At 39.2% G+C, this 23,473-nt stretch overlaps 1 protein-coding gene across 8 annotated transcripts in view; it reads right to left on the bottom strand.

Annotated features, from left to right (window-relative positions):
• TASOR (transcription activation suppressor) overlaps window positions 1-23,473 on the bottom strand; it is a 109,696-nt gene that overhangs the window by 68,732 nt on the left and 17,491 nt on the right. For 6 of the 8 annotated variants that reach the window (XR_010793889.1, XR_010793887.1, XR_010793888.1 and 3 more), the window contains exons 9-17: window positions 12,079-12,184; window positions 11,755-11,858; window positions 10,106-10,209; window positions 9,560-9,632; window positions 9,397-9,471; window positions 7,739-8,434; window positions 5,600-5,991; window positions 2,627-2,774; window positions 953-1,009 (exon numbers count right to left, since the gene is read on the bottom strand). Coding sequence is in view for 5 of the 8 variants with exons in the window: in XM_066617553.1 (XP_066473650.1) it covers window positions 953-1,009; window positions 2,627-2,774; window positions 5,600-5,991; window positions 7,739-8,434; window positions 9,397-9,471; window positions 9,560-9,632; window positions 10,106-10,209; window positions 11,755-11,858; window positions 12,079-12,184 (1,755 nt within the window). In the remaining 3 variants the exon portion in view is untranslated. The remainder of the gene's footprint in view (window positions 1-952; window positions 1,010-2,626; window positions 2,775-5,599; window positions 5,992-7,738; window positions 8,435-9,396; window positions 9,472-9,559; window positions 9,633-10,105; window positions 10,210-11,754; window positions 11,859-12,078; window positions 12,185-23,473) is intronic. The other 2 variants (XM_066617555.1, XM_066617554.1) reach the window with 2 other exon arrangements.

Genomic DNA, 23,473 nt, shown 5'->3' on the forward strand with positions numbered 1-23,473 from the left:
GTGCTGTTAATTGTGGAAGTTCCAGAGTTTGTGTGAGCATATCAGCAAGCCCCATCCCCACCATGCATGACCTCCATGAGCCCCGTGACCTCCATGACCTCTCTTGTTGAGAGATCCTCACCATAAGGATGCTGGGAGAACCCCTCCCAGTATAGTGTTAGTAGCTGCAGACAAAACACTCCAGTTGGGAAGAGCATTGTTTTAAAGACTGTTTATAAATGGGGCTTACCAAGAAATTCATAACTGTAGAATTTGCAATAATTGTGGACAGTTCCCACAGTTACACTACTTCTGAACAGGGCTTTTAAGTGAAAGCCTTTGAAAGTTATCTAACCTACTTAACAGAGCTTATTCTGCATCCATATTTTCATGGACATGTTGAGTTATAACAACCTAAGACTTACATCAGAAATGGGGACCTTGTCCAAGCAATATTATGTACTACACCTTTAAGACTACAAGAAGTTACATGACAGTACGCTTGAAGTGAAATTGTTCCATTTATAGAAATTTTGTATATATGGATCATGTATTAGACACACACCTGTTATATGCCTGTTATAGCATTTCATACTTACAAAGTGGTCCTTGGTTTTTAGAAGTAGCTTTGTCAATTACACTGACTTCCCATTAAGATATAGAAGTATTTTAGTGCCTTTCTCACAATCAGTACTCAAAAGGAGGATTTGTTATTCCAAATGATCGTTTTCCTATATTCTGCCCTACAGACACAAAGTCAACTCTAAAGATTAAAGGCTATGCAACTGCCTGCTCTACTTTATTTCTCAAGTGTTTGAAATTCTTATGATGCTCACTTCAGAGGATTAATACAATCAACTACACAGCAAGCTACTCATCTGGCCCTCACTGTCTTGCTGAAAATTCAAGAAGAATGTTTCTTCTTGGTCATCTGGATAGCAACGGTGTATGCAATAAAGGCCATCCTTCTCACCTGTGTGGTTATCTCCATGTTTTCTCAGTTGCTCCTCAGGAACTCTTCCTGCCCCTCCTGAGGGAGAGCAGCAGTTAGCAAGTTTAGAGTTTCTCAATACTTATAAAAGTACTTCCTTCCACATACTTTCCGGGCTACAGCACCAATTTAAAAATTGTTATCACTCTATCAAGAGTATAAAACCAATGATTGTTATTAATTTCTGTTTGGATAACATAGAGTCTCCTTTTAATTCAAGAGAAGATTTAAATTCCAAAGTCCATTACATCTATTGAAACTGCAAGAAACAGCAGACTATTAATTCCCATATTTAAGCATTTTTGATTTACTAAGGTTTGAGCTACCTAACCATGCCACTGCTGCTTTCACACCCACATCAAAAGACTTTTCATTCCTCAGTGAAAAAGACAACATAACAAAGAATGCTACAGGCTACATCATTTTCTATAAAGACAAAAAAAGAAGCCACCAACAAAAGCAAGTAGAATAATGCTTGCAATAAAACAAATCCATTTTCATGCATTCAAATAATGTTTTAAAAGATGAGGAATCACCTAAATTGATGAGATTGAACAATAAAAGGTAATGCACCTGACAAATTGCAACAACAAGAAGAATCCTTCAGAAACAAGTCTCAGAAGAAGCTGCACAATTTCTCTCTTTTCTTATAAGCTTGTCTCACAATGTTCAGCTTAAGCATCTTTGGAGCTTTTGGAAAAAGCTGTTCTAAAAATCTAGATCACCAGTTTGAGAAAAACCGATTTATAGATCCTTTAGAGTTAATAAACAGAACTCCAAAAGTACTCCTAGTAAATCAGGCTCCAGCAAAAAGAGTCTTCAAATTGCAATGCTGTTGGACACAGAGTCTGCCTAGAAAGAAGTTTAGCCATCCTTGTATGAGATCTCCAAAAGGAGACAACTAGAATTTGCATGAATGTTTTGGATCACAAACAACCAACTGGTAACTTGCAGATGAAATTATGCCCCTGAAGCTATTTTCTGACTCTAGTGGCCCTACTAAATTTCAATCAATAGATGGTAGAACATTTGTCCAATTTCACTCATAAGATAAAGAAACACGTTTTCAAGATGTGAGATTATACAGTTTGTAGCAATCTCTGAATGTTGTATGTAATGCCCCAGTCATAACTGAGTACATACAATCTGCAATTGTGAAGTGCCTGCTGCTAGAGCTAGGTGATGCCAACTTTATTCTAGAGCCTAAACCATCCAGAAGCAATTCAGCTTGTATGGCAAGGTATTACTTCCAATCAATGCCTGGAGAAAAAGTAGGCCCCAAGAATGTAGAAGCTGGTCATCCTTGTTTTAAATGGTGAGTGTCCTGCTTCAGGAAACAGTCTTGGATTTCATGGCCTCCTGTGTCTCTTCCAACTTTACTCTGTGACACAAAATCCTACTGAGCTGTTCCAGCTTATTACACTGTATATCTGCTAGCTAGTGATCTAATGCAAACCATTTATTGCTTATGTGGGTGCTTAGTTAAACCCAGAGCCAGGCAGCTACAGTACATGAGAAGGGTTCAAAATGTGGTCTTCATAACCTGAGGATAAGAAAATTCAAATGCTGGAAATGCAGTTCCCTGCTATTTTCAAAAGCACATCTCAGAAAAGAGCAAATGTTTAGACTTTATATGCATAAAGTTGCATTACTTACCAGTGATTGGAATCAGTTTCCAGAGCATTTCAGTTGACCCAGTGTTATTTGAGCTAGAATGCTGCCTGTGATAGTTCTGTTCAATTGGTGTGCCAGGACATGGACTGTTGCAACCATCAAAGCTACTTACACTTCCAGTACTTGTTCCCTAATAAATATACAGTAGTTTAGATTAAAAACTGCACTTTAATCATGCTAAAGCTTTTAAAGCACTGTTTCTCCACCAATGGTACTTGTACCACTGGGGGTACATGAGGTACTGTCAGGTGGTACTCACAGGAACCCCAGACCCTTGCTGCCTGGCAGCAAGACCAGCAATGCAATGCGATAAGCAGTAGTAGGGGGCTTGGTCCAGCAAACAGAGCTCCAGTGTGCATTTTTCATGTGCTCAGTCCTCTTGTCTGCTCTGAGCCTCTTACTATTTGTTGCATTGTATCTGGCCTCCCAATCCGGAAGTAAGTGGCAATGACAATGACGATGACATAATCTTTAGGAATGGACCATGTAAAGTGGTACAGTGAAGGACAAATGTTGAAAAATGCTGCTTAAAGTATTGTTACACTGGCAAAATGCTAATCTCTATAAATCTCTATAAAGATGTTTTTACTTGTATATCCAATTTCAGCACAGACAAAAGTGTTCATTGGTGAACCACTTATAAAAACATATCATCAACCCAGATCTATGCATGTGTACTCAAAAGCATGTCCTAGTGAGTTCAATAGGGCTACAGAACTGTGGTTAGGCTTGCATCAGAATGACAATGTTTTACTTGCACTCAGTGAGGGGCAACAAGAAAGAAATGGCACCAGACAACCAGGGGAAGCAGTTGGTTAGAGTACCTACAGCATTGGACTTTTTCACTTTCAGCTTTTCACTTCAGCTAGAAGGAAACTCTGAAGGCCATTCCCAACTCTTATTCAGCCTCCCTTCTGAATTAGGTCTCCCCACCCTCCCCCGCAACACTTTTGACTTTTTAGTACAATCTTATCACTTTTATGAGTACTATCACTGCTACTAAAGATGGCACAAGTGAATGGCTTCCCCTTCCCCTTCACTCTCCTTCCTCAAAATAGCTATATGGCACCATCGTGACTACTAGTGCACATGTGACCCAGCTGCTTCTAGAACCACACTGTTGTCATGGCAGTGGCTTCAAGTATCACTACCCCCATGCTCTTAAGTACCACTAGTAGTACTTGGCCACTAGTTGAGCTGTAAAGCTCAAAGCCAAGTTCAGAATTAGCGGTCCCGGAAGTCCAGCGATGATGCTTGACATCACCACCATGTGTATGGAAATGCTGAGGAGCCGCCCTGAAGTACATGCAGGGGTCCGTGCACAGGCATGGACTCTTTAGCAGGAATATAGGTGGTGGTAGTACCACCAATTGAAAAGCACTGCTTTTAGGGACATGTTTCTCTTATGAAACTGTCTTCGAAAACTTGCAATGAATAAACAGCACTTGGAAAAAAATAGTGGACAAAGAATAATTGCCAGAATCCATACTAGGCTCCCAGCATGCTAAACCAAGACCCCATTTACAGCCAGTGAAAGAACAAAATGGACTGCAAACCCCAATAAGGCCTTTGCTTCTACTCCATCTTGCTGCAGGTATAGTGGGGACCAATGATTTTGGGTTTCATATCTTTTCCTGGCACCATTCTGGTCAGCCTTGCTGCCAGTGCATTGATTCAGCAAGTACACTGCCATCTGGAGGCTCAAAATTCTGTCCTACTGCACAAGAAGGGCCAAATGATTCCCTCTTTTGACCCTTCCTGTAAAGATTTTTGCATCTGTGTGTATTATGAGAATTCCTTTCTTTCAAGCAGGATGGGAATTCTCTACCTTCTCCCTTTGCTACCATTAGACAGTTCTCAGGGGTGTTGTGTTGACCTGCCTCACACCTTTCCACTAGCTAAACCAATGATGGTGAGGAGGAGGGGGAAAAGTTAGCTGATACTATTCAGAATCAGATAGAGACTGCAAAAGAAAAGGGGTACATCATACAAACATACAAGGGCGTTCGTCTTGCCCTTTAACTTCAGATGCCCTCTACCACAATGAAGAATGGAACTAGACCCATGCATCTAGAATACTTACTAATTAAACAAAAGCACAGAGCGAGAGAATATGCAGTAGCGTATAGCTAACCATATTAAAAATAAAAGGAAGACAATGGGAAGGAGTGCTGAATGAATGGAATGATTAAGGAAAAATGCAATTGTATCATGGACACTTAACTTAGGCTTAGTTACAATGCAATGCGGAGACTGGAAGGGGGCTCAAAAGCTTCACAAATAAAGGGGAGAGTTTGGTAATTGATTTTAAAAAAATTAAGGAGGTAGCTTGAAGCAATAACAAGAAGCAAGAAAGAACTAACAGGAAACTTTTGAGGAAGCAGAATACCTCCAGACAACTAAGCTGATAGAGTTGGACAAACGAAGATCAGACAGGGGTGCATCAAAATGTGAGAGAGGGTGGGGAGGGAAAATTAAGGATTTTGAAAATACTGATGCAAAACTGCTGTGGGAGCGAACCGAAAGCTAATGTAGGCCTTTAAGGAGGAGCATTATGTTATTAGAGCAATGGGAGAGCGGCATGATTTTTGCTGTGGAGTGCTGGATAGAGGCGATGGAACCCAGGAAAGACAATGGGAGGCTAAGGAACAGAAAGCATCAGTAAGAGAGGGAAAAGATTACAATGAATTTTTGTCAATGGAACAGAAGTGCCACATTTTTGTAATACACAAAAGGAGAAGTGACATGATTTTGCAACCAACTAAAAATAAAGAGCAAAGGAGAAAAAAAAGAATTGAACTGAAAATACGTTGAAGGTATTTAGTAACTGTAGCAGTTAAACACATGATCCACAGTCTAAAGATACAAATGCTGAAAAAAAAATTATATTCACAAATGTATACAATGAAGATTTTTAAAAATACTTTATTTCTACCATTCTAAAAAGGTTCTTACTTTGAAATGCGGCATGTGGTCAGTATTTGCTTCACTTGTAGGGACATCAACAGAATATGGTAAACAAGATGCATCAGTTGCCAACTTGACTGGGCTTTGGGGATCCTTGAAATGAGTATTTTCAATACATGTAGTATTAGGAAGCTCAGTTTCTTCCTTGACCTGTGGTGAAATCAAATCATATGCTGTAGGCTGCCGTGAACTGTTTTCTGCTAAAAGTTTGCTAATTCTTGCCAATGAGGAATCTGGATTAGTTAAAGCTTCAGAAAGCAGTCTGCAGACCTGAAACATATCAGTATCAGGTGGATCAGAAATGTTTTGCTGTCTCAAATCAGTGTCACGTCCACCAAGATCAGCTATAACCTTGAGAAGAGATTCTGATGTTCTGTCCCCTAGGAATTGAGAACAAGGTACAAGAGAGAAAAACAAATTATACACTGAAAGCTTTCTCCCATCTTTGAATCAGTCCCTGGTTTATATAATATAGACATAAGAACATAAGAATAGCCCCGCTGGATCAGACCAAGGGCCCATCTCGTCCAGTTTCCTGTATCTCACAGTGGTCCACCAAATGCCTGAGGTAGCTCACAAGACAACCTGTGACCTAGTGCCCTCCCCTGCATCTGGCAATCAGAGGCAGCCTGCCTCTAAAACCAAGAGATTGCACATACCTACTATGACTTGTAACCCGTAATGAACTTCTCCTCCAGAAATCTGTCCAATCCCCTCTTAAAGGCATCCAGGCAAGATGCCACAACTACTTCTTGTGGCAAAGAGTTCCACAAACTAATTACACACTGGGTAAAGAAATATTTTCTTCTGTCTGTCCTAACTCTCCCAACACTCAATTTTCGTGGATGTCCCCTGGTTCTGGTGTTTTGCAAGAGGGAAAAGAGCGTCTATCTACTCTGTCCATCCCCTGCATGATTTGTATGTCTCAATCATACCTCAGGCGCCTCATTTCTAGACTGAACAGGCCCAAACACTGTAGCCTGTCCTCATAGGGAAGGTGCCCCTACTTTCCAGACTATAAAACAATTTGAGGCCGCTGGAAAAAAAGGCTATATTGGCACAACAAAGGGATAGTATTCTGTTGAATAAGCATCAGTCTGTTATGTTTACACCCCTCCCTCAACCCTATGCACCTGCATAGGTGTTGTTCAGTTGTTAAGTTGTACAAATCTTTGTGATCCCATAGATCATAGCACACCAAGCCCCCCTGTCTACCAATAACTTCTGGAATTTGTTCAAATTCATGCTCATAGTGTCACAGAGGCAATCTAACCATCTCATCCTGTGCCGCCCCTTCTCCTTTTGCCTTCAATTTTTCCCAGCATCAGGGTCTTTTCTAAAGAAACTTCCCTTCTCATGAGATGACCAAAGTACTTAAGCTTCAAAATCTGTCCTTCCAATGAACAGTCAGGGTCAGCATAGGTGTTACCCACAAACATAGGTCAGGAATTTTCCCCAATGCACTGGTATATCTTTTTAAACTGGCATAGGGGCTGAAAGTTGGCAAGGCACAGTATAACTCTGGAATTAAACTGCCTACTTAATTTCTAAGGGGTTCAAGTGTGCTTAGAAATCAGAACTCCTGAGATGCAAAATAACTTCCCTAATCACTGCTGATAGCAGTCTGCTTGAGGTGACTCATGGGTGAGTGGAAATGTGCATTGCACAGACATTGAATTGCTTCTATTTCTGTGTCAGGAATGAGTCCAGGCACAGAAAACTAATTCTAGAACTGAGCCATGGGGTTAATTAAGAATTGAATAAACCTCCATCTCCCTTAGACTCCAGTTCCTTTCTTCTACTCAACTGACAAACGGCCAACTGCTTCAGTGCTGTTGATTCCTTACCCCAGCAAAACTGGAAGAAAGCTCTGTGCCTCAAAACTGCACATGGTGTTATTTATGCAAATAGCAAACATTCAAAATGCAAGCTCTCACACACAAACATTAGATGGTATCTGATAAAACTAGCTGTTTATGAAAGTCACATCTACACTGATTATATACTTCTAGCTGTGCTATTATTGTAATGACAAAACAGCAAATTCCTGAAACAGCTGGCAAGGAAACAGATGAGAAAAAAACTGGCCATTTTTTCAAAGAACAGTAGTGGGGTAAAACCTCTTACCTTCATTCTGAAAAGCACTTTCTGAAGAGTCGCTTATTTTTATGTGTTTTTGTGGGCTCTCTATACTACTTTCCAACTTTCGTTTGAGTCTGCTTTTGTTTCTGCTGTCTTCTTCTGTATCAGAATCTCTATCTACATTTTTCTTCTTACACTGAATTAAATTAATCAGTTCTTTGATTCTTTCTTCATCATAATCTCTAGGATGAGAAGGTTTCCTTTTGGCAGCTACAGTTTCACATTTAGAACCATTTCTTTTTCCAGCTTTTCTCTTTGTGTAGTCAGATTCTTCTTCCGGGACTTCGTAATCTGAAACAGGACTGAACTGCTGAGGTTTTCGATTCCCCTCAATTAGTTTTTTTGCTTTGGAAACAGGAATCTGGTAGGCTTTAGAACCAAAAATGTAGGCATGCAAAGAGGTGTCAAGGTGGGATTTGATTCTTGGTGCAGTATACAATTGCCTTCTCTCATCCAAAGATGGTTTATACTGATGTAAAAAAAACTCCTTATGTTTACTGTATCGTTTCAAATACTCATTTATATATTTTTCCACCACTGTATTCAAGTCTGATTTAGAGTCTTTACGAGAATGAAGATAAGCATAATGTAGTGACTGAATAAATCTTGTAAGTTCTGGCATAACCACATGAGTTTCCTGAAGTTCTGAAGTATTTGCATTTTTCTGTTCAACTGTATGTACTGCATTAAAAATAAATATAAGGAAAAACCACACAGAATTTCAAGTAAGCAACTTAATTATCAATATATATATTAAAAGTTTTAAAGAGATATCCATCTACACTGAGACCCCAAGACAACTTTTTACATTCAGGGGGGCTAAGACTTTTTACCATAATAGTTTTGTAGAGATAACTGTCTACTTGTTTGCTTACTCTTTATCATAAAAGACAACTGAAAGTCTTTAAGTTGGTACAATAATCCTAGTCACATTTGGTAGTGATCCTAGTATCCTGCTCTTGTTTGACCATCTTCCTCAGCACTCTAAAATCTCATTTTGTTTTTGTCTCATGTGGCCAGTTTACCATTGCAACACTTAGTTCAAGTAGTTCAACACTTCAGTCAAGGCTCTAAACCTTCCTACCACTTCCTTTCATTTTCTACTTAGACTTTAAAACTCTCACTTGCTATCACAAACATACAAGCTGGGGAAATCAGCTAATATATATGCAATGATATATTAATTAAAGTGACATGATATTCTGCACCCCCAAATGTATGTGTATGTTTTTATTGTTTTGTTTATTGTGTGGTGTTGTGTAATGTTTTTGTGTTTTTTTCATTCTTAAAATAAAAAAGGAAACCACTCACATTTCTCTCTTCTCTTAAACAAACATTACCATCAAATTTTTTGCCTAAGCCCATCCTAGGGACATTACATTAGGCATAATCAGGCAGAGTCAAAAAATCAAGTCTAATCAGAAGTACAAAACAAGTCTGTTTAGACAATATAAAGAATTAGGGATTGGGCTGAAAGTGTGCAAACTGATCATGAACAACAAAACCGAGGACAGTATTATGCATTTTAAAGGGTGTCTATTCACTTGCACTTACTTAGTTTAGTGTTCTATTTATTTTACCAGTAGTAATGAAACTTAGCAGGCACAATTAACACTCCTAATAAATCATACATTTAAACTTACTTGAAGATGCTAAATTTCTAGGTTTCCGAAACAGAAACAATGCCTGCAGAATGCGAGGTCTTCCTGAATGGTTATCTGACAAGGAAAAAAAGAAAACATGCCATAAAACAACACTCATGAACAAATAAAACTGGAGCTGTCAAAATCAAAAGAAGTTGAATACCATAAGGTGAAGCCATCTGACAAGGAGAAAGCAGCAGAAGATATCCTCTGTCTATAAGTGGCTTAACAATAACCTGCAAAAAGAAAGTTTACGAACTATAAAAATACATTCCCAACATCATATAATACATATTTAATTTGGATTACCACTAAATAGTGTAGCGCAGCAGTTCTCAAACTGTAGGTCCATGGCCCACAAGTGGCTTTTATGACCCAATTTTTGGGTGGTTGTGAAACTGACAGGGCAGATTAGGCTATGAGCATCAAGGGTTAAGCAACCTGCTACGGGGGGGGGGGGGGGGTGGAACACTGATGCCCAATCACCATTACAGCCACAAAGGCTTGAACAGCTTGTAAAGTGAAACTTTTTTTTAAAGTGGGTCCCGATGCTAAAATATTTGAGAATCACTGGGGAAGAGCAAGAGCATCTGAGATGGTACTTCATGATAACATGTAGTGGCCAAACAAATTGCTCAAATTATTATTTGAATATTTTAGTGGAATAACCGCACATGGCAAAATTAGGCAGATAATCTAATCTACTCACCATTTTCTCTCTTTCTAGCTTTTGAAGTAAGCCTTCTAAATTACTTCCCAAACTAATCTGTTCCACAACTTCATACAGACTATAGTACATCCCGTTTCTGAACTCTGAGAAGAAAAATAAAAATAAAAAATTATCAAATTGTTGTCCCTGCCAGGACACAAAATAAGTAAATGCTATTCTTTTATAGTGTGCAGTTATTGGGGAAAAAGTCCATGCTGCTTTTCTATTTAAGTGTCTAAAAAACTCTAAGCACAATCCATGTAGCACAAAATCAGAAACAGATAATAACATTTAATAATTTAAAAGTTTAGCACATTAAAACAAAACAGAATCAGTAAAATAAAGCTGCAATAAAAATCACGTGCAAAGAAGGTGCCTGCGTTGAGAAGGCTGTCTTAACACTATAAGCATGATCTCTACAAGCACGGAAGACCTCAAATTTGAAGGGGTTCATGTGGAAGACAACAGCTTTAAACACCTTGCCCCTAAATCCTTTAGACCTCAAGGTTAAAATCAGCACCTTGAAACTAAGCTTAGAAACACATTGGGAGCCATTTCAGATTTTGTGAGACAGGTACTTATATTGAGATTAGTGCTTTCCAAACAGTCTGGCTGCTGTATTCTGGACAACAATTCATCTTCAAGGGCAGATCTACATACACTACACTGCAGTAATCTAATCTGAACATTGCAGTGACATGGACAACTGTACCAAGGCCTTCTTTGTCTCTTTAGGGAGGCTGCAACACCAGCCAAATCTGATGAAGACAGATCCTAAGCCTCCCAAGAGAGGGTTAAGTCTAAAGTCTAGTAGGACTTCCAAGGAGCAAACCCACTACTGAAGGAGTGCGACCCCATCCGTGCTCTAATTGTTTTGGCTCAGAGGTCACCCAAGAGTTGTACTTTTGCTCACAGGCAAATCTTTGAAATTACACTGGCTCCATGAGTCATGGACGTTCAGACAGCTCCATGAGTAATGGATGTTAAGTTACAGACAGTTGTATCCTTCAGTGGTGCTTCCAAGGAGGTGCAACAGCACTAGACCAGCAAGAATAAGATGCTTTGACTTAGTGTACACTGAAACACCAATTAACACCACAACCTTATCTGGACTGAGTTTCAGTTTATTATTCCTTAACCAGCCCATAACCATTACCTGGCATTCCTTCAACTGTTCACAACTGTCTCTCCAATGGGGGGTGGGGGGAAAAGCAAAAACAAAGCTGGGCATTTTGTTTAAAACTCACTCCTAACTGACAGCTAACTCTAAAATAACACCTCCTGGAATTTTTGCATTAGGTAGAAAGAGAAGTGCCATACAAAAGCCTCATACATCTATTTCAGATGGGTAATGCAGAAGAATACTTTAGTATCAAAGACTCTCAGAAAAATCAGCAGGATCACACTCAACTACTGCTGAACTTTGTAGGTCATCTACTGTTTCAATGCCAAATCAAGGCAGGGATCCAAAAGTATCTAAAATGACCTCTGGCTGGACTGGGTGAGAATTTTTACCCCAAATGTATGCTATCTGACCTGATGCTTCATTACCAAAACCTCCTCAGCAAAACAGTGATCTGAATAATTAGGAAATTCAATACATATATACAACAATAAGAATATTTATCTGTGATTGATAAAGGCCTTACCTTCCCTGCCTCCTGAATATGTTTCTTTATACAATGCTCTCGGTGGGATTTGCCGTGTCAAACGTTCAATGCTCATAACCATTTCAACCTCAAGTTTCTCAGGACTAGAAAAATTAAATTTTTCTTCATCAGGACATTAAACACATATTGGCAATACTGGTAAATATGCTAATTCAAATAACTTTAAACTACGTTTTCAAAATTATATGTAATGGAAGCTAGAAAAAGTTTCTTCCAACTGAAAATGAATTTGGTTCCATCATGCAAGCTGGCATAACCTGAACTAATTCCTGATTTAGCACCTGCTTTTAAAATAATACTTACAGTTTGCAAGGTAGTGAAGGACATGCTTCTGATTTCAAAGCAGCATGGCATACTAATGTCCCCCTGTTTAAAAGTTGTCCTTTCCATAGGGTGTAACTTGTTTTACCTGCATTAAAAATAAGAATTCTCTTTTAACACTCCAGCGTAGTGAGCCTTTGAAAATTGTTTATTTTCAAAGGGACTAGGGATGGAGGGGAGAGAGATCATTTTTGCCCCAAACATTTTTGAGAATGTTACACGTGAATCAGAGAAACTTGGAATTTTCATGAATGAGAATTATTAGTTGGAGGCAGGGATAGTCTAAAGCAGCATTTCTCAAACTGTGGGTTGGGACCTGATTTCTGGTGGGTCCCGCAGAGCCTCCAATAAAAACATGGGTGATGGAAAGATACATAACTGATACCTACAGTCAGTAGGAATGGCGGGCTGACAATCTTGCCAATAGCTCTGTATCGGCAGAGTTCATCTGCCAATATAAACAAGATACCCCTGGATGGACAGGGTATATGATGAGATAAACCTCGAATCTTCCAAACACTTCTATCCTATACCCTCAGAGCTGAGGCTCTGAGGGTGTAATACAGTTTAGAGTGAGAGAGAAGGAAAACGTTGAGCTCAAGAAGCAGATAGAAAGTAAGCTGACCTCCCCCATGTAGCTTGTTTTCTGAGGCATGTAGTGGAGAATGGACTTGGGAGATAAAGAGAAAGCATGTGGATTTAAAAGATAAAAGTGAAACCAACAGCTGGAGAAAAAATTTAAAGAAATAAATAATAAAAATTTCACAATGAGACTACAGTAAACGACAGTTTACTCATGGACTAGATCAGGGGTGCCCAAACCCCAGGCCGGGGGCCGCTTGCTGCCATCGGGGGCTCCCAATCAGGCCCTCGGGGAGCCCCCAGTCTCCAATGAACCTCTGGCGCTCCAGAGACTTGCTGGAGCCCATGCTGGCCCGATGCCAGTTCACTCAACTAAAATTGAGTGTTGGGCGGGTTAGGACAGACAAAAGAAAATATTTCTTTACTCAGCGTGTGGTCGGTCTGTGGAACTCCTTGCCACAGGATGTGGTGACGGCATCTAGCCTAGATGCCTTTAAAAGGGGATTGGACAAGTTTCTGAAGGAAAAATCCATTATGGGGTACAAGCCATGATGTGTATGCGCAACCTCCTGATTTTAGAAATGGGTTATGTCAGAATGCCAGATGCAAGGGAGGGCACCAGGATGAGGTCTCTTGTTATCTGGTGTGCTCCCTGGGGCATTTGGTGGGCTGCTGTGAGATACAGGAAGCTGGACTAGATGGGCCTATGCCTGATCCAGTGGGGCTATTCTTATGTTCTTATGATGCAATTGCTCTCAGCATGACGACGACTGTTTGACCTCTCACCTGAGCTGTAGGATGAAGGCTCCCTCCACTGCTTGATGTTTCATGTCTGTGATGCAGTAGCAGCAGCAAAGGAAAGGCCAGCCTTGCTTTGTGCAAGGACTTTTACAGGCCATGAGCTATTGCAAGACCTTCATTCATTCATATAAGTTCATCTTTAACATATTCCCTTGTGTAAATTTATTCTAATTTGAAATGTAAATTAATTCTTTTTTCCCCCGGCCCCCGACACAGTGTCAGAGAGATGATGTGGCCCTCCTGCCAAAAAGTCTGGACAACCCTGCTATAGACCAATAGTCATAAGAAAAATGTAGAACCTCAATTGCTGTTCCCTTTAAGTGTACCAGTTTGCCTCCAAATAAGTCTGAAGTATTCATATTCCATCATCTTCAAGAAGAAAATTTACACTGCCTATTTACCTATTAGGGCTCCCTCCACTACTCGCTATTTCACGTCTGTGATGCAGCAGTGGCAGTGAAGGAAAGGTTGGCCTTGTTTTGTGCAAGGTCTTTTATAGGCCTTGAGCTACTGCAAGACCTTCATTCATTCATATAAGTTCCATCTCTAATAAAGTCATTTATGTAAATTTATTCAAATTTTAAATGTAAATTAATTCTTTTGTTTCCTCCCCCCGCCCCGACACAGTGACAGAGAGATGATGTGACCCTCCTGCCAAAGTGTCTGGACATCCCTGGACTAGATGATAAGCAGTAAAGTTTAATTGTTCAGTGATGACTAGAAATACTGGAATTAAGATGAAGAGACTTGTAGGAAGTATTTTTATAGATTGCTGCGGATAATTTGTGAATAAAGAAATGTCTTCACCGCTTGTTTATTGTTGTGGTGGTGTTTGTTGACATAGTCAACAGTCAACAAAACCTTTATTAGGCATAAACATTTGATAGGTGAAGACTCTGTACAGAAACCATAGAGAGAATAGAAGCCTAAGCAGTACACGAATATATGTATATGTGTGCACCTACGTGTACACACAGATGCGAACATACATTACATTTTACATACAAACATGATTTAAAAGACAGAAAACAGTTACTCTGCAGATATTGCCAAGATGTAATATACTCAGTGATTGCTTGGTACAGAAAGCTTGGCTCGATTCAGATTACTCAAATTTAGGAACTGTGCGACAAAGAGTTGTATGCTCTACATCACCTGCTAGAAGGAATTGAATTATAGCTTTCTCAGAATGCCCTGTTTTAGCATGGCGCAAGGGAGAGAGAAATTGCTGTCTTAGCGCTTGATATCTGGGACAGTGCAACAATGTGTGTGGATGATTCTACTTCGCCTAAATTGCAGCTACATAAACAATCTTCCCAGGAGGCATTTCTAAATCTGCCATGTAAGTCTTTAGAGAATTTTGTAAAGAAATTTAGATTGAACCCTTTCAATTGTATTATTTAATGCCGGCATCCATACTGGGATGCCATATAAAATTTGTGGTATGACTTTAGCATTGAAAGTTTGTAAAGCAGCTGGTACAAACCGGTTGCCCCAGGAGAAGAAAAAACAAGTTATGGCTTGAACCACTGGTTTGGATGAATTAATTGCAATTGATCGATGAGAGGACCAGGAATGCTTGTAATGAAATCGAAGATCAAGGTACTGGAATTCCTTGACCTGCTGTATTAATTTCCCCTGAAAAGCCAAGATTGTGGTTTCCATGAGTTCCCCAAAACCACAATTTTAGACTTTTCATAGTTTAACTGCAAAGAGTTTATTGTAAAATATTCAATGCAGACTTTGACCAGTTTGTTGACATATTTGGAATATTTCTCAGGCATCTGAGGATTTTAGAACAGTTTTTTGTTTTTGTTTGACAAAGACATTCAGGATGGAGGAATGCTGACATCCAGTGGCAATTTACGGGAAAATAAAAGAATTTGCTGAATTGGGGCTAAATTGTTTCAAGTTGTGCTGAGCTGTGTTAAGATTTGAACTTCTAAATTACAAATAAAGAGATAATAGCTATAAGAAAGAGACTTAACACCCTTGAACAGTTACAAAAAGGGAAATCACCTCCAAAATCCCTGATTCGAGAATTAAATATGGACAGTATCCAAGAACTACTGGAAAATGTGGAGGAAAAATTAGAAATTCAAAGCTTTATATCAAGAATTACAAGGGATGAAATCCCAGATGCAGGAAGATGTCATGCTTAGATGCAATGTAGAAAGAAGCAAAGATAAACGGGATAAATGACAGAATGAAAGCCCATGAGGCAGAATTTGAGGATTTGAAGTTAAAGAAGGTAAGATATGCTTGCATTGACACAAAAAGAGAAAATTTTAAGGTTCAGGGCAATACCAAAGCAGATGAGAGAGGAGATAAGAATTATGGCATAACTTCATTTTTTCAGGTTTTGGATTTGGATCTGTTATATATATCAAACAACGATCCCTTTCTTAAGGGCATGTTTTCAGAACCTTTTTCACTTTTTGAATTCAAGTTATTTTTACAGAAAGTTAAAACCATGGGTATTGCTCTGGACTCCATGGGAGCTCTTCAACCACCCCAGATGCTCCTGAAAGGAAGACTACTAGATATTGAGCAACAAATATTACACGATGCAGCATGAAAAACCTGTTCTCTATACATTAGTATACCAACTGTGCTGAGAATGGTTAGCTATCTTTCTTTCCTGAAGAATCTATAGGAACGAAGTGCCCTCACCCTAACGAGCTGCAACACGCTCTCCTCTAACGTCTTAATTGGAAGATTCAGTGCAGTCCCGTATGAAGCACAACTTTGCCCATGTAACAGCAAGACAGTAGAGTGCCTGACCCACACATTATTTTATTGCAATCTATATAAGGATATTCATTTACTCCACTTAGACCCGATACTCTCAAGATTTCCAGAACATCCTGATAAATTCATTCTGCAACATCTGCTGAATGAAGTTGATGAATAGCTTATTACCCAATTAGCAACCTTTATAAAACTGGTAATACAGAGCCGCAGAGCTCTCCCTCCATTGAAACAGTTGGTATAAACCAGGGGTGTCAAACTCGTTTCATACAGAGGGCCGAAGTTAGCATTCAGGGCGCCTGCTGAGGGCCAGAAATGATGTCATCAAGCAGAAAGTGACATTATTAAGCACCTAATGGCCAGAAATCAGCACCTTGCTCTCATATAGAAGTTCATGAACTGTAAAAGACAGAATACGCAAATCTTGATCATATTTCAAGATATGGGAAAGCCCAATTTTCATGGGGGCTGCTGTTTCAGTGGTAACACCTCAGCACTGCTCAGCAACAGAGAGCCTGAGGGCCGGATAAGAAGTTTCCAGGGGCCGCATCCGGCCCCCGGACCTTATGTTTGCCACCCCTGGTATAAACTAATGTAAGCCCAGTGCTGTAAGAGCTATTAACATAGATAATACTAACTCATGATGATGCCTCTGTCAACCATAAACATTTTATTCTTTGACCTTCTGACCTCCAATCAATGCTAAAATGAGCATAATGCTCATGTAACATTTTGTACTATTTTTTGTTTGTTTGTATGTCTCATATGCCAATAAAGCTGAATGAATGAATGATAAGAATTAGAATGAGAGATATTTGACTTGGAAGACCTGGAGATTGATCTTGATAGGGTAGAGTACACACAAGATTTGCGAGATGGAAGAATCTTGCAAAAGAAGTATTAGTTCTTTTCCTTATGAACTGCACAAGTGATTATGAACTTCCAACACCACAAAAAATCAAGGATCACAGCAGATTGAGTACTGATTGTGTTGAAGAAGGTCCCACTTAGAATTCTAAGAAAGGATTATGGCTTTTCGGTGGACATGTTAAAACAAAAGAAGATCGTTTTCAAATGGGGCCAGTTGGAAGGTCTTTAAATTTCAGCCAAAAAAACCCTTACACTGAATATGATTCAGAAAGCAAAAAGAATTATGAAGAGATTTGAGGAAGGAAGAGAAAAAGGAGGAGGAGAAGGATTGTAAGAAAACAAGAGGATATGCAACAAGTTCAAGGATACAAAAAAGAGATTATGGACATTGCAACAAACAGTTCAAAACACTAATAATGGAATATAAGTTTTCATCTTGGAATATTAATGGGGCAAATGCTCCTAAAAGAGAAAAAGACTGTTTCATTATTTGAAGTTAAAAAAAGGTGTGATCTGTCTACAAAAGACTCAAAAAACTGGGGATACAAAATATCCAATTCAGAAAAACTTGGAACAAGAATTCTTTTCAGCAAACTCAAAGAAAAATGTAAATTTTATATACACTAAATATTTACATGTGTGCACGCGCGCACACGCATGCATGCACACACACACACACACACATATAAAATTTACTTTTTTCTTCTTTGAGTTTGTTGAAAAGAATTGTATATAACTTGAATCATACAAACCCATAATTCTTGTTCTCAATATCACTTCAACAGCCAACCACCTAACTTTCTCATCTGAAAATACTAATTGCAATTATATTTGAATTTGAAATATTCAAATTCAAATTTGAAGAGAATTTGAAACCGCAATTAGTTTGTATGCTTCAAATCAAGAGAGGGGGTGTTCTTTAAGCAATTATCTGATGTACTTTTAAATCACCCATATGCTAGTTATTGTTTGATGGGAGACTGGAATGCAGTTGCTTAGCCACATTGGGATAAAAGGTCTGAAAAAGAGATAAAGGCTAACCCAAGGGAAATTGCCAAAGCCATTTTTTTGATTTGGCAGAAGCTCAGGGATAGTAGACATCTGGCGACAGATAAATGGGAATGCTAAATAATTTACTTATTTGTGTTTTTCTAACACAGATCCTTTGAGGATTGATGTGTTTTGGGGGTCAAAGGACATAGCATTTAAAGCATTCAAAACATATTTTTAGCAAAAACTTTTTCAGATCAAAACCCAATTGCTTTGGCGATCAAGAAGAAAGTTATAACTTATAGATGGAGATTGAATGAGTTATTGCTGCAAAAGGAAAGTATAACAAAAGAACTAAGCAGAAATTAAGTTTTTTGAACTGAGCATGCACAAAGAGTCGAGGATAGTTTGGGATTAGCAAAGCTTTTTTGAGAGGCTATTTTATTCAGAAAAATTAATAGAAAAAAGAGATGAAGCAAGTTTCAAAAAATTGAGGAGGAAAATTAAAAAAGAAAAATTGGTGAAAACATCAAGTGTTAAAAAAGTAGTGCGACAAATAAAAGATTTACAGCATCAATTATCACTTATGATAGTGAATCAAATGAAAGCTAAAATGAAATTTGTTAAACAAAGGTATTTCGATATGTCAATAAAACAAGAAAATGGTTGGCTTATAAATTGAGAAAGGAGAACTATTTCAAACTGCAAGAGGTAGAAAAAATGTGTACTGAACAGGAGGATATACAAAAAATACTATGGGAGGCTGTATAAAAGTTGAAAGACAGATCAAGCACAAGTTAAGTGTTATTTGGAGAAACTAAACTTACCAAAGATATCTGAAGAACAAAGAAGAATTTTAAATGAATAACTCCATGGGAAGTTGCAGATGCAATAAAGAAATAAATACTGGTGAGTGTCACTTAGCGACATTCCGACCTGCATACGCAACGGCTCCTATCGATTCCTGTTCACCCCTCCAGTCTTTCTGAGCCTCACAGAGACAGAATGCATCTGCACACCGTTTCAGCCCAAAATACACATTCCGAGCCTCGTAGAGGCAGCGTGTGGACGTGCTCCATCTGCGAGACTCAGAAACGCCTCCAGAGGTGAAAACACAGCTCTATTCGCCTTCAGAGGCTTTGCATAACGTCAGGCCTCACTTGGTGATGGGGCTGCTGGTCTACATCCCTGTCGCTAAGCAATGCACAACTGTTAAGTAAGGCACCAGCTCCTGATGGTTTAACAAGAAGATTTTATAAATCTAAACATTTATAAAATGTTTAAGCCTAACACTGTTAAATATAATGAATGATATTCTACAGGCTGGGAAAATGCCAGGCTTGTGGGAGGTGGCAAATATAACTCTGATACCTACAGAAAGCAAGATTTAATTGACATAAAAATTATAGACCTAATTTGTTGTTAAATAACGATTATAAGATATTTATTGCAATTTTTGCAAACAGAATGAAGATACAGGTCCAGTCTTGTTATACACAGATTTTTTATATACGGATTTGACTCAACACGAATGGCAAATGAGAAGGAATGTGCTGATCCCTGGAGAAGGGGAAAATGCACCCCTTTAAAATCAGTTTAAAAAACTGAACAGTCCTTTAACAGTAGCCTCGTTAATGAGAGAGATAGAGAAGGCAGCTGGCTGACAATCCATCAATCCTGCTCTCTCCAGCAGACCCCTCCCTTCCCCCTGAGCACGTGAAAGAAAGGTGATCACTTTGCATTGGTGAAACGAGGAATTGAGAGAAGCGCCTCTGTAAGTGCTTGGAAAAGGACTGATTGCGATGTCAAGACAGAGTCATTAAGACGACAGCTTTTCGGCCTCTTCAGCCTAAAAAAGAGGCGCCTGAGTGGGGACATGATTGAGACATACAAAATTATGCAGGGGATGGATAGAGTGGATAGAGAGATGCTCTTTACACTCTCACATAACACCTGAACCAGGGGACATCCACTAAAATTGAGTGTTGGGAGAGTTAGAACAGACAAAAGAAAATATTTCTTTACTCAGCATGTGGTTGGTCTGTGGAACTCCTTGCCACAGGATGTGGTGAGGGTGTCTGGCCTGGACGCCTTTAAAAGGGGATTGGACAAGTTTCTGGAGGAAAAATCCATTACAGGTTACAAACCATGATGTATTCGTGCAACCTCCTGATTTTAGAAATGGGCTATGTCAGAATGCCACACGCAAGGGAGGGCACCAGAATGAGGTCTCTTGTTATCTGGTGTGCTCCCTGGGGCATTTGGTGGGGCCGCTGTGAGATACAGGAAGCTGGACTAGATGGGCCTATGGCCTGATCCAGTGGGGCTGTTATGTTCTTAAGGCTGTTTTTAAATCACCGGAGCAAAGAAACTTTGTTTTTTAAATTGATTTGCTATGGTGTGTTTTTTGCCATCCACAAGTGCTTGGAACAGAACCCACGCAAATAATGAGGCTCAACCTGTACTACAAAATTTTATACATGAAAACCAATGCGGTTTTCTGCAAAAAAGACACTTGAGCAACAATGTTAGAATACAGATCATGCCTCAGTTCTTTTCGGAAACGCTCTGTGGATAAAAGAATCAGTGGATACCAAATCAGTGGAAAAATGGCTTTAAAGACCTTCCAGGTTTTTTGAGCCTCAATTGTTGCCCCAGAATGCATTGGTATAGACCAGGTGTGCCCAAATCCCGGCCCTGGGGCCACTTGCGGCCCTCGAGGACTCCCATTGCGGCCCTCAGGAAGACCCCAGTCTCCAGTAAGCCTCTGGCCCTCCGGAGATTTGCTGGAGCCCACACTGGTCCGACGCAACTGTTCTCAGCATGAGGGCAACTGTTTGACCTCTTGTATGAGCTGTGGGATGAGGGCTCCTTCCACTGCTTGCTGTTTCACATCTATGATGCAGTAGCAGCAGCAAAGGAAAGACCAGCCTTGTTTTGTGCAAGGCCTTTTATAGGCCTTGAGCTATTACAAGACCTTCATTCATTCATATAAGAGCCCAATCTTATCCTTCTCCCCCTGGCTGGTGCAGTTGTGCCAAAAAGGAATACAGGTCCAACCTTGTTATACACAGATTTTTTATACACAAATTGACTCAACACAAATGGCCACTGCAAATGGGATTTGACTCAACACAAATGGCCACTGCAAATGAGAAGAAATGTCCTGATCCCTGGAGAAGGGGAAAATGTATTTTTAAAATCACAGTTTTAAAAACTGCTTTACTTAGTCATAGAGAGACAGTCATGCAAGGGATCGTTTCATGCTTCAGCTAAGCCAGGCAAACTCATGAGGTCCTTTGCATTTCTAATTGCTGACTGCCTCTCTACAACAGTAAGAAAAGCTGTTTTTAAACCACAATTGTAAAGGGACGCACTTTAATTTTTTTAAAATGGCTTTTATTTAACACATTTTATGGTATCAGCAGGGAGTCCCAGTAACCAACCCCTGTGAATGTCGACACACAACTTTATTAGGATCAGTGGAGGGGCAAGAAACCTGGAAGTGGGTCTTTAAATCTATTTTTCCACTGATTTTTTTATCCAGTAGTGGTTCTAGAACAGAACCCTAGCAGAAAACAAGACACCACCTTAGAACATTTGACTTTGCCCATGCTACATTATTAGAAGGATTCTTTGTATTTTTATATACCTTTAATGATGTTTGTTTCTTTTCTCTTTTACTGTGTTTTTCCTTTCTTTTCCCTTTATTATTATAAATAAATGAAATTATAGTGATAAAGAAAGATCAGTTAATTGCCACAAGCCCTGAGGCTATTCAAAATTCAGATAGTTGCTAACTGCCATGCAAAGAACCAAGCTCCTGCAGTTTGCAAGATAGCAGCTAATTGCCCTGCAAACTGAGCTCCTGCAGTTTGCACACTTAAGTACTGAACTCAAAAAACCTTTATTAGGCATAAGACACGCCTAAGTAAATACAGGAATATAAATGTTTCAGTATCTTTTTTTCTGGTGTGTTTTTTTTTCTAAGTCCATCAATGACAGGTAGTGGGGGCAGGTGAAGTATAAGGTCACATAACTAAGCCCCTTAAGACTATCTGTTAGGGCTACCTCTTTATGAGAAAGGGATCGAGGTTTTTTTACAAATAAAATATTACGTGTAAATAAGTATTCCTAGTTCACCTTTTTTTAAAAAAAAGTCTTGTAAAGCTACATGGGTCCCAATAACAGTGTCATTTTAAGAAGTGGGTCCTGGTGCTAAAATGTTTGAGAATCATTGGTCTAATGCAGTGGTTCTCACACATTTCACACCGAGACCCACTTTTTAGAATGAAAATCTGTCAGGACCCACTGGAAGTGATGTCATGATTGGAAGTGACATCATCAAGCAGGAAAATTTTTAACAATCCTACCCACACTTACCCAGGAGTAAGTCCCATTTACTATCATTGTTAAAATAATATACGTAGTAGCTTGTTAAAAGTACAGGTCTGTAACATTTCCCCAAATGCACTCACATACCATGGTAGCATCAAGTCTAAAATATTAAAAATAAAATATTGAAATGAATGGGGGCCCACCTGAAATTGGTTCAAGACCCACCTAGTGGGTCCTGACACACAGTTTGAGAAACACTTGTCTAATGGATACCAATTGCAAGTAACAAAGTTAAAATGCTAGCTTCATTTTTAGTAGCATTAAAAACCTGAACAAATATCAGAATTTAATGAACTTTGGAGATTCCCTTAATTTTTCTGCTCATGACAACTTCCAGTCTAAAACGCAATGTTGCTACCCCTATTGCAGTAGACTCAAAAAGTTCCCTACTGCAGTAGACTCAAAAAGTTATAATAAATGCTATAATATACTCTGATCACATGTCTGTGAAAATATTTTGCTGCTAGCATGTAAATAGCAGATAAAAGCAAAGATGACAGGAAGGTGTTATTTGCCATTAATATATATTGCCTAATATTACTAAGAAAAAGGGCACACCCCTTCCATCAAGTTTGGTTTTACTCCCAAAGAGATGCATTAATAAGAAAAATTAAATACAAGCCCTGGCATTAGCAACCTGTAGCAAAGAACATGGAGACTCAAAACAATCCAACTGTAAAATGACACAAGCAATAATGAAAAGTATGACGACAGACACAAAAGGTTAATGCCATAATTAGCGATATGTCTAAATTGAGCCCATGTCAAAATGAGCAAAGAGGATAACATGACTTTTTTCTACCCACTTAATGGAACAAAACTTTAGTAGAATGAAGGAAGGTAGTCTATGCACTCATAGCTCATGCAACAATCTTCCTGATTAATTACTGTGCGTGGGAGAAACCTCTTCCACCTAAAACTAGTCACTGCAAAGATTAAGTCCACCCACTAGTGTTTTGTGAAGATCTGCACTGATGCCCACACC

Source organism: Tiliqua scincoides, chromosome 2 (genome assembly GCF_035046505.1).
Source record: "Tiliqua scincoides isolate rTilSci1 chromosome 2, rTilSci1.hap2, whole genome shotgun sequence".
Taxonomy (NCBI): domain Eukaryota; kingdom Metazoa; phylum Chordata; class Lepidosauria; order Squamata; family Scincidae; genus Tiliqua; species Tiliqua scincoides.